Source organism: Pezoporus flaviventris, unplaced genomic scaffold (assembly GCF_033815535.1).
Source record: "Pezoporus flaviventris isolate CSIRO_AGI_PZ_B2104156 unplaced genomic scaffold, CSIRO_AGI_Pfla_v1 ptg000131l, whole genome shotgun sequence".
Classification (NCBI taxonomy): Eukaryota; Metazoa; Chordata; class Aves; order Psittaciformes; family Psittacidae; genus Pezoporus; species Pezoporus flaviventris.
Window position 1 is genome coordinate 837,724 of NW_026892679.1, and position 12,515 is coordinate 850,238.

Sequence of the window (12,515 nt, forward strand, 5' to 3'; positions counted from 1 at the left end):
AAACCATCCTACTTCTTTTTGTCTGCCTGGAACATATCACTGTGAGAACAACCCACTCTCCCACATGCAATAAACTGTAACAGAACTAAGCAATGGAACTAGGAAAACTAGTTCACTAATACACAGTCCAGGCATTAGTTACTAAGCTGAATTTATCAAATTTCCACAGGTAGAGAAGTATTGAACATGTTGCTTCACTCTAATATTCAGAAATTACCATTCTGTTCTGACTTACCAGACTTGTCTCTTTTAATCGAGACTTCCAAGACACTGGAAACATCTAAAGCTTCAGAAAAAAATTATTATGTACCACAGAAACCGAAGTAGTGTATAAACATTAAAATAATAGAACTATTATTTTCTGAAATAGAAGGTTAAGCTGCCACTGATACGACTTTGTACAGTTTCTTAAATATGAAGTAGGAAAATAAGCATAAAGTAAATACAGATATAAAAATCATTGTATGAAAAGTCCAACACTGATATGGCACATCTCAAAGGAACTACTTCTGCATTTTGATTTTTGATTTAAGTTCTACTAAGCACAAACCTGACAAAACCAACCAATAGACTTCCATAAATTATAGATTCTGTTGGAGATAGATAAAGATATGGATGTTATGGCCAAAAAACAATGAGAAAATAGGTTTTTTTATAACCACCCAAAAGCATTGCATATAGTTAAGGCATATAGAACATTACAAGATTTTTTACCGTGTTCTTTCAAAAATATAAAATAATTTAAAAATAACTATAAAATAATTAAACAGAATGCACCCTCAAACCTAATAGATATTTTCAGCTTTATCCTTTTTCCCAGTCTTTTTACATTTCATTTTAAAATATAAAGTTTTATCAAGACACCTTAAACAGTAGTCAGTTGACAGGCTTCTTTAATATAAATTCTATAGCCTTCAGCTATTTCATTATGGAGACATATTTTGTTCTGAATACCCATGGAACTGAAGCTACATACACACGTACAATGCCATCAGCTAAAAAAATGTAATGAAACTAAAAACTATGTCAGTTTGCATCACAGATCTTGTAAAACGTCTTAAAAAAAAAAAGTTATGCTACAAAATTGTGCAAAACCCCTTCCCCCAAATCACAGGAGGTCCACTTACAGACAGAGTAGTGTGCCTTAACCTTCTTTAGCTGACTACACTGTACATGGCATTGTTAATTGCTACAGACTAATGGAATGTTAAAATAATCCAGTGCTTTGTTTAGGGGTAGTAATGCATGAAATGGAAGCTGTGAAGTTAAAATGCTTGTTTCACAGATAGCTGAGGTTAAATCAGTGACTTGACAACATTAAATAAAAAAAATGGACTTTAGACATAATGACTTATAAGTGGGAATACATCAGTTTCAAACTCATTTCTGTATAGAAATTAATCTTTCCCCAAACCATATATTTAACACATTTCAGAGGTTTTCTTAATGGATAGAAAAATAGACCTACCAATATTTAGTAAGTTGCTGTATAAATAAAACTTGCACTTTGAGTCCTTCAGTGATCCAAGAAACACCTGCAGTATATTCTAAAGTACACCAGTTTGTTATGATAAACTGTCCATTCTTTTGGACTGCAGGTCTAATAGGCAAAATCTTACCTGTATCATTGCCTCTGATTTGAATAACGTACAATTTTATGTCATTTCCACTATCAGGGTGTGAAGTAGAAGGAGACACCTCTCGAGGTTGTAAAGCCTCTGTGGTCTCCTTTACTTTGGGTGGTGCAGTAGCTCGTGCGACTGCAGTAGCAGTTGATGCTGTGAAATATTCCTTATCAATTTCTGGTTCTAACATCTTTCCTGTCAGATCATCATCAGCAGGGACTTTACTGGGAGAAATAGATTCACCAATTATGATGATGTCATTGCTTGTTACCTCCTCTTCTTCCTCAGGAATGATACGGGGTGACTTTTGAGTAACAGAAGGTTTGGATGCTGATGTTGGTAGAATTTTGTCTACAGCACTAACAGAAGGTGTTGTTACATCGCTGAGAATTGTTGCCTTATCTGTTGCATGAGCTGGAAATATAGCTATCTTGATTTCCCCAGGTTCTTCTGATATTCCTGAACCTTCCAGAGTCTGGCTTGGAGAAGATCCCAAAGTTAGATGAGTAATGGCTTCCCTAGTAGAATGACCTGTTGGCATCATATAGGGGGGCAACACAGATTCCCAGCTCACTACATCACTGTCTACTTCTCTGGCAGGGGCTCCTCTGCTTTCATATGCTTTTGCTTGGGTACCCACTGTTATAGGCATCACTTCAGTTACCTCCTCTTCTTGATCAGTAACAGTTTCAACTTTTGGAGTCACTGTGAGATGCAAGGTCTTGGTGCTAGTTTCATCAGGTCCCAGAACTCTTCCATAATCTGTGACCTTCACTGCTGGCACTGACAATTCTGTCACTAGATGTGTCTCATCATAAGCTGAACCTGCTTCATCCTGTTTTTCCTGAACAGATGTTAGAGAGGATTCTGATCCTCGTGCTGTCTTTTGTTCTGGTATTTGGACAGCTGTCACAGATAAAGTAGACTCTCTGGCAGCATCTTCTTCCTTATCTTGATCTTTCACGGAGGGGTCCTCTGGGAACACATCACTGTCTTTTGCAGTTGTTTCTGGTACTTCTGTATGAAAGAAGCCATCAAAATGAGTCTGAGTAGCAACTGGCATATCTCTAGTGTTCTCACTCTCTATAGTAGCTGGAACTGGAGAAGCATCATATTCTTTCTGTGGAACTGTAGTATCTACCTCTGTTACATCTGTAACTACAATAAATTCCTTTGTCTCTCCTGTGCCAGCTGGTGGCATTCCTTTTCTGTCCTGAAGTCTTGTCGCTGCCTCCTCAGTTGACATTGCAGTGCTTGTCTGGCCTTCCTCTGTCACTGTGTATTTTGAGACTTCCATTTCAGCAAAGACTTCTTCAGTAGGTGTTGCCACCAACATCACAGTAGCCTCTCTTTGTTCAGCTTCTGAGGTAGGAATGGACATTTCCAAAACATACCCTGATATTTCATCTGCTTCATGTTCAGTTACCTCCATGACTGTAGGCGCAGCAGTTGGTAATACAGTAATACTTGAGGAGCTAAAAGACTTCATTGTTGCACTGCTTTCACCCACTGATAGTTTGGATACTGTAATAGTTTCCAAATCTGAAAAACTGCTTGTGTAGGAGACACCTGTATTATATTTATTCTGATCAAACCTGGCTGATACAGCTTCTCCATCACTTTTTGCTTCTGTTGTCTCCATGCTTGACTCGGTTTCATCTATAACTGTTGAAATCAGAGCTCCTGGATGCTCTGTAATTTGCCCTGGAGATGATGTACTCTCCATTCCAGAGATACCATCTTCTGTATCTAGCTCATGTGTACTCTCAGTATGAGAAGACTCTTCTGTCATATACCCCTGATGTTTATCTGTCAGCAGCCACATGCCAGAAGCTGGAGGAGCCTGTGTGAACTTTTCACTTGCAGCACGTCCCTGAGATTCTGCTGTAACAGAAGTAGGAATGATGGTTGTGGCATGAGTGATCTTAACATCTGTTGCTCTCATTTCTGCCTCCTTTGTTTTATCCTGCTTCTCTAAAGCAGCTGATCCTTCCGTTCGCTGAGATGAGTGGATAACAGATGTGGTGCCTTCTCCAAGGTTTTTTGGGGAAACAGTACTTCCTAAGAGAGTGATGGCCTCAGATCCTGTTTGATTAACAGCTGACACAGAAAAGGATACAGGTACTCCAGATGACACTGTAGCCTGCACATCTCTCAGGTCCTCTCTGCTTCCTTGAGCTGATGCCTCATCATTATCAAACAATGTTGCAGAACTAAGTTTAATGAATGGAGTTGACTCATCTGCTGTAGAAAATTGTCCAGTGGTTACTGCATTCTCATCTGCAAGTGTCTCTGATGCAGCAGGCACATCTGATACTGGGACGCTACCAGTAACCACACCAGAAACTCTATCAGGGTTAATGGTGTACATGCTCTCTCTGCCCTCCCTCTCTGTAGTGAGATCATACTGATCAGTGAACAAAGCTTTAGGGATTACAACAGTTGTAAATTTCTTGTCAGATTTTGCCTCCATTGACTTTTTTGTGGGTTCTTTTGTTGAGTGGGCACCGAGATACGTACTCTCTTTTGTTAGAGAAACTGAAGTCCCTGTCCTGGGAAACTCTCTCCGAGAAGCTGGTAACAAGCTATCTGTAGCTGTCATCATGGGACCCACTTCTATTTGTTCAGTTTGATTATCAGCCTCATGGTTTTGTTTATCTCCTGCTTCAGTATCTTCCCACAAACCAGTGGAACTCTTAGCTACAGCTGTGATATCCTGAAAAATTATAGAGGTCAAGAAAGCATCCTCAATGCTTTCAGACCTACCTTGTTCCTCGGGCAATTCTGCTTCAGAGTAAGTGTGCTCCAGTTCCAAAGCTGCAGATGTGCTCTCTGCAGGTGAAACATCATATTCAGTCCTTCCCAGTGTATCGTAAGTGCTTATTTCACCATCTGTGACAGTCTGAGGTAGAAGGGTGGTTAACTGAATGTTCTCCATGAGCACCTCCATCTCCCTTTTCTCCTCAGCCATGTCAGTAGTCATTTCTGTATCTTCTTCAGGCTCTAGGGTTGTTTCCTCAAAAGCAGGAACCTCTGTTTTGGTGAGAGTCACTTCAATAATTGAAGTCTCAGTAACAGGAGGTTTAAGAGTAACTTTGGCAGGTGGTAATTTCACACAGTCAGTTTTCAGAGATGTCATCAGCTTGACAGTTGTAGGCTCTGTTATGACCTTTTTACCTTAAAAAAAAACAACAAAAAAAAAAAACAACAAAAACATTTAGGAGTCAATCAGTCAGAACACAAATTAATGTTACTTCAGTTTGAATGCTCCTGACAAAATCTAGATGCTACGCCAAGAAATTAGTATAAAGGACAAAGTCTTTACGTAGTTGTTTAGCATACAACAGAGTGACATAATATTACATAAAATAACATGTTATAAAGCTGCAGAACATCTAACAAAGTCACATGACGTGAGAAGAGTAGCAATATTCTTCATATTCATTGCATATATAATTGCCCCTACAAGTCCTCACATGATACAAGTACCCTCATACAGCTAAGTACTGATCAGGGAATATAAAAGTTTATTTCATAATGTCATGAATGACTGGTACTGCAAACCTGTGGGTTTTCTTCAAAGCTTGCTGTAGCATACCACTCAAGTATTTAAAGGTAGTGAAATACCACTGTAGTTTATTTTCAGCATGTAATTACAAATTGTAAAAAGATGCCCTCACTGGAGTGAGAGCATTCTGAAGCAACAGGAACAAACATGTCATCAGAAAGCACTGTTTTACAATGCCACAAGAGCTGCTGCCCTGCATTTAAATTATACTGAGAGAAATTTATTATGGAGAAAGGTGAGAACAGCAAACCGTAAGATTGCAAACTTAATACTATAATGATGTTGATCTTTGGGAAACACTTCGAAGGTATACATCTGAATCTCCTCCACACACAGAAGTGCTTCTATGGGAGTGTTGAACATGAAAAGGCAGAGTAATGCATGATGGGAAGGGTAAGGGGGTAGCTATCCTAGATTCACAAGAGACACAAAGAAAGGCCTTTCAAGTGAACCAAATTGCAGTGTTTTAAAGAATCCTTCTGCCTTATACTTTCCTTCTGCCACAGATTTTCTTCCTATCTGAGAAGAAAACGTGTCCTTATAACCATGACACTACAGAGTCTGATACTGGATTTTAAGACGGAAATGTGAGTTTGTGCTCAGAAAACAAGATTTGCTCAGGATAAGCCCAGGGTGGAAACATCTTCACTTCTACTAGTTCTACCAGGTTGGTTATCTTCAGAAAGGCAATGGGAGCAGACAGGTGGATGATGCAAATATCTTAAATCAGTGCTGTTATTGCTACATACCTGTAGCATACATACATGTATTGCATACATACATGTATTGCTACATACATGTAGCATACATACATGAATTGCATACATACATTTTGCATACAAGAGCAAAACATGGCCCTTTGAATCACACAAAGAACATAAAGAATGCATTAAACAGACTGCGTATATGAGGACTAACAGCCTACCAGACAGACAAAACTACATGTATAGCTTCTTCCAAAAGAAAATATTGCTCAACTTCTAACAAGGCTAAGAAGTATATTCCTCTAACATGCAGAAATCAAGCCAGTCATATTATTTTACAAGAAAATATTGAAACCAAAGCCTCATCATTATAGTTGTGAGTTACTAAAAGAGATTAGGAACCTTTACTGAATGTAAGATATGAATAGCAGTTGTCAGGAAAAAACATCATTTGAGAGATTGTGTTTTGCCTGGTACATGGGGAGAAGATCTTCTAGATGATGGTGCAGCCTCTGTCTGAATCCTGACTCGCAGGAGCTAACAGTATAAGCAAACAAGAGGGAGAAAAGAAGTGAAAAATTCAGACTCAAATTAGTCATATATTTGTGCACAATATGCATGCACAAATCGGTCTTTTTCACACACCCATGTCTAATTAGGTACCCTTTTGATATTTGTAGAGATGAATTTTGCAGGTGTCAGGGTCACACAGACATTTGTTTAGTTTCACACACCAAGCTTTGAAAATGTCATCTTTGCAAGAGACCTGTTTGATCTCCTCTGAAGTAGGTAGTTTTGTTAGATGATGGCTGCTTAGGATTTCTAGAAGAACAGGTAGATTGACAGAGCAAGGAAAAGAGGAAATAGGCTGATATTTCAGCTTTCTTGAATGAGAAGTGAAAGTGAAATGGAAATTCTGAAGGTAAGAATATATAACATCGCTATGTTTAGAAGTGGTGGTGTTCTTTGCCAGCAGAAAAAGGAACGGATTATTCTCCCTACTGTTAGTTAAATCTTTCTGTGGTTTCACAAAAAAAGACTTGGCTACTTATATACTCTCTTTTGGTAGGCCAAAACGTTCAGTTGAGCAAGGAGTACAGTTCTTGAAATACTACTAATCAAAACACAGCCTTAAAAGTGATTTTTGTATTCTGGGGTCCTACAACCTGGAGTTTATTGCTCTTTTCAATGTCTATGTGATTCAAGTGTGAGCTGCTGTTTATGCAATCAAGAATCAACAAATCCTTACAATTATTCTCCCTCTCTGCTTAGAGCAGGATGGTTAGAAAAAAACCCCAGATGTTTACTTCACAACTAGGGAGTGAAGAGTGCACACAAGTGAGTTAGCGCTGTCCTTCCTGAGCGATAGTTGGTAGTTGTTAAATTTGTACCAAAGAATCCAGCAATTTGCCTTAACAGCTCTTTTTCTATGGTAAAATATAAAGGAGACAGCGTAATGTGATGTTCTCCCTTCTAACTGTAGGATGAATTTCCTTAATGGAGACTGAATTTGTTTTGCAGCCAATATCAGGTACTTTTTCAGACGCCAGTTACCGTATTTAAAGTAACTATAGAGATCACTGGCTAAAAGAATACAAACAAGTAATATCCTCTAACAAAGCTAGACAAAAATCAAGGCATGAGAGTGGATTTTAAAATCAGAGGCAAGGGGAGGGTTAACTTTGTTTCATCACTGCTGGGGAATTGTATACACTTACTCATTACCATTTATATAGTTTTCTAGTTTCCAAGAAATGTTTGAAAGTCCCAAAAGTTCACATATTTATGCCGGAGATGTGGCTATTTATTGTTTATCTTCTAATTACTTAATAAAATAGGTACTCATTTATGAAGTAAACCTGAAAAAAACACCAAATGTATTTGATTCCCTTATATTAATAAGTAAATCATAGAATCATAGAATAGTTAGGGTTGGAAAGGACCTTAAGATCCAACCCCCCTGCCATGGGCAGGGACACCTCAAACTAAACCATGTCACCCAAGGCTCTGTCCAACCTGGCCTTGAACACCACCAGGGATGGAGCATTCAAAACCTCCCTGGGCAACCCATTCCAGTGCCTCACCACCCTCACAGTAAAGGAGTTCTTCCTTATATCCAATCTAAACTTCTCCTGTTTAAGTTTGAACCCGTTACCCCTTGTCCTACCACTACAGTCCCTAATGAATAGTCCCTCCCCAGCATCCTTATAGGCCCCCTTCAGATACTGGAAGGCTGCTATGAGGTCTCCATGCAGCCTTCTCTTCTCCAGGCTGAACAGCCCCAACTCTCTCACCCTATCTTCATACGGGAGGTGCTCCAGTCCCTGATCATCGTCGTGGCCCTCTTCTGGACTTGTTCCAAAGGTTCCATGTCCTTTTTATGTTGAGGACACCAGAACTGCACACAATACTCCAAGTGAGGTCTCACAAGAGCAGAGTAGAGGGGCAGGATCACCTCCTTCGACCTGCTGGTCACACTCCTTTTGATGCAGCCCAGGATACGGTTGGCTTTCTGGGCTGCAAGCGCACACTGCCGGCTCATGTTCATTTTCTCATCGACCAACACCCCCAAGTCCTTCTCTGCAGGGCTGCTCTGAATCTCTTCTCTGCCCAACCTGTAGCTGTGCCTGGGATTGCTCCGACCCAGGTGTAGGACCTTGCACTTGTCATGGTTAAACTTCATGATGTTGGCATCAGCCCACCTCACAAGCTTGTCAAGGTCCCTCTGGATGACATCCCTTCCCTCCAGTGTATCAACCCAACTACACAGCTTGGTGTCATTGGCAAACTTGCTGAGGGCACACTCAATCCCACTGTCCATGTCACCAACAAAGATGTTAAACAAGACCAGTCACACCACTGATCCCTGAGGGACACCACTCATTACTGAATCAATAAATATTAAATTAAGTGTAAGAAAATCATGTATTTTTTCAGAATTTATCAATAAACAGACAAATTTTCTCCTGTGGAAACTGACATAGGGTTACTAGTGTGCAAAGAACAGTTCTGGTTAAAATCAAAATATAGTGCCTCTAAACCTGCTTTGTCATAAATATGATGTATAAGATTTTTCATACAGATTATACAGGTTTGCAAACTTATTTGAGCGAATCAAAAAGAAGGTCTTTCTTCAAGGAGAAATCATCAATGCTATTTATTTATTTATTTTACTGTGGAAAAGAAAAAACACAAAACTAAACCAAAAGAAGATTGCTCTTTTAATAGACTGAACATCAGTTTTAGTTGTCATCCACTCCGCCCAGATGTTCTGTATTACTCTACTCCTTGCATCATCTGTGCAATATGCTATCATCTTTGTCCTTTCTCTGAATGCAAGACATGAGGCAGATTTTCCTAATAAAATTCATGAACATATTAGCAGCAAGAAAGCAAATTATCTCACCAACAGCTGCTCATATCAAAGACTATATTGTCGTCTTTTAATCAATTCCTTTTGTATTGAACAACCTGCATGAAGTTTATTTTGGATGGAGTATATGACTTTTCACTGTATTTTTTCTCTCCTTGTTGATTTATTTTGTGTTTTCACTATACAGCATTTTCTTTCTCTTCTCTCCTACCATCGTTTAAATAAGGACTCAAAACAAAGGAACAATACTAAAACTTAATATTTTTTGAAGGAAATCACTATTTTAGACTTGGTTTAACTTTGTGATTTACAAATAAGGATTACATAACAATTAATATGTATGCATTTTCACATAACCAGTTCCACAATATTTTTAACCATGTCTCTAACTTGAACCACTGCACTCAGAAATATTGATTGTATGTTTACATTTAGGTATGTATTTAAGAACCTGGAAGAACACAGACTCTACGGATAGGAAAATAAATTTGGTTTGAGTCATTGCCAGCATCCAGAACAATAAAAATTTATTTAACTTAGGACAAAACCTGGAAATAATGTATTCTTTCTGTGAATAACAGCCAAATTAAACTATTCCAAAATATCGGTAATGTGGAGATGGTCAAAATAAATGGTTTGACATCTTCCAGCACACTTAGAGAATGAGGTTGCTTTACTTAATTTTTACATATTTTTGTGTGTTAATTCCTTTGTTGCTTTGTGGAGTTTGTTCTATGTGTCTATCCCTTGCTTGCTAGCAACCCTGGCAGAGGGGACAGTTTAGAATGTTCCCCAGGCTCCAAGAATTATGCCAGCTGAGGTTTAAATAGTTGTCAGAATCTTCCAAACTGGACAAGTGTAACAGTAAAAAAAAAAAAAAAAAAGACAACAACAACAAAAAAAACAGATTAAAAAAACCCCAACTTGGTACTCCGGCCTACAGCCTAAACCAGACACCTGTCATTATGACACTGATTCAGTACCCACTCTCACTCTTTCAGGTAGCAGAAAGATGAGCAGGGCATGTGAAGAGTCATTCATTACTTATGGGACATGTGGCAGCATAAGGAGGATTCAAAATCATACTGCAGCTGTAAGAGTTTTTCTATAACTCCAAGTGTATACTCCCACTTAACCTACAATGCATTTTGACCTCAAAAATGCAAGAAAATGTAATGATAAAAATAATTTTAAAATCTAAATGCACTATCCATTTCCACTTGCAAAAGTATGCAATATTAGAAAAAATGAATGGGATTCTTGAAAAAAAATAATTAAAAGCTATTAGTCAATATTATTTATAAGGAAAAACTTAAAACTTGACAAAAGGTCATGTATCCTTTTCACACCCTTGTCCAAGGTCCTTTTCTCCCAGCTAACAAAGCAGCAGAGACAGCAGCTCTATTAGCTCTGTGAACATGCTCTTCAGTAAAACCATCTGCCATTTCCTAACTTCTGAAGTCAGATGTTTAAGGGGCCAAGATATGCTCTCCCCTGGTTTCTTGCCATCCAACTGTAGTTCTGTGAACAAATTGTAACCTGTCAATCTATCCACAAAAGAGCAATAGCAAAAGCATTTATCTTCTCACATTGTTTGTAATAGATCTGCCAGAGGACAACAAATCAATGAGCCTCATTAATCAGTTCTTCCTAATGAAATCATTATTCCAGGACCCAATAAAAGGAATAATCTTTGCTTCCTGACTGCAAAAAGCAACTGAAGAGCAAAGAGAGACAAGATTGTAACTGACAGCACAATTCTTTCTGCTTTGCTTTTCTCAGTGTGAAAGGAGACAAATTGCCCATATTATGCCCCGTGAGTGGTACCCAGTTCCCACGGCAATCAAAGTTCTCACAGTGATCAAAGGCAACAAAGAGCAAAACCAATTTATCCTTCCCGTACTTGAACACCTGACGGGATGGACTTTTTACTTGTTTACCTTGTTGCTCCTAATCCTGTCCTTGTTGCCTGACCCTTTCAGTGATCTGATGGAATGAAAGGAAAATGCCTTCAACTGTGTCTTCTTTTCTTTCCTTTTTCCCTCTGGCCATGAACAATGTTTGCACTTAGGGACTATTGTTAAGGTATGTGGTTTTGAATAACTCAGACAAAAGCAAGTTCACTTTCTCTGGCGAAAAAAGCATTTCCTCCTGAAGCCCCACTTCCTGAGGATCCAAACAGTTGCTCCACATACATCAGCTAGATTGATAAATCAGTTTCTCTCTGTTCATCATTTACAGAGCATTACAAGGCTGAGCTGCACCTAACCACCACCTCTTCCTCCTTCCCAGTGTGATACACTAGTGATGTCTATGGCATAGGACTGACTGAACTGGACTGAGATCTTCCTGCCATTTTCAGTGTGGTCTGACTGACCTTTCTCGAAATTCCTTCGCCATAACACTGAAGCAGGGTGGGATAAGAAATGTTCAGCAAGCTGTTAGCATGCACAGCCTCTGTGATTTTTGCCTGTTGCTATAACGCCAACAGAGTGCTTCAGGGACTCATTTCTCCTACACCTGGTCCAGGATATTACTGGGGATCTCTGCAGCTATGCAGTCCTGGTAAACTGCATTGTCTCAGAGAAGCAGAGAGATCTACTTTCTTAGAAAAACAATAAAAGCTAGAGAATTGTTATCTGGTGGTAGCAGCCTCAGTAAGGCAGCTTAAGCCCTTTGGATAGCTTCACCTTCACAGAGTGGGAAGGAAGCATGAACAGAGCCTACTGTATGAATAGATACCAACAGTGTATACACTGAGGTCAGTGCCGTGACCTTGAGAAGTTTCGCTGCTCAAAGGCATTTTATTCATTCTGATACTGGACTGTAAAATGGTGGAGGACACTGGCTTTCTTATATTCAGCACAACATTTTGTTTTATCTAAGTTAACTTTTTTTGTTGTTCTTTTTCTTCAGATTGACAATTTTTGTCCCTGGGTGTCACCATGCCCCATGTTTTCAGTATTTGAGGTCATTCCCAAACTGTTAAAAAATCTACAGATCTCCCATAGTACAGTCCCTGACATCAGGCTGGAAATAATTCCCTCATCCAGGAAATAGCTGGGATACGCAGCTACCAACAGCTGCTGTGAGAAGGACAGAACTGTCTAGTTATTCAGTTTTCCAAATCAAGTCACACGCAGCAAAAGGGAAGACAACACTTCTTCTGGCAGCTTTTGGGCTGTGTCTAAAGATTTTATGCTTTCTACTGCCTCTGGACAAGTGGAGCACAGATGATGTTTTCT

At 39.1% G+C, this 12,515-nt stretch overlaps 1 protein-coding gene across 3 annotated transcripts in view; it reads right to left on the reverse strand.

The window, feature by feature from the left end:
* The window catches only part of VCAN (versican), a 107,106-nt gene that overhangs the window by 49,803 nt on the left and 44,788 nt on the right, over positions 1-12,515 (reverse strand). For 2 of the 3 annotated variants that reach the window (XM_061478714.1, XM_061478713.1), the window contains exon 7: positions 1,620-4,802. In XM_061478714.1, coding sequence (XP_061334698.1) covers positions 1,620-4,802 — 3,183 coding nt within the window. The remainder of the gene's footprint in view (positions 1-1,619; positions 4,803-12,515) is intronic. The other variant, XM_061478715.1, reaches the window with a different exon arrangement.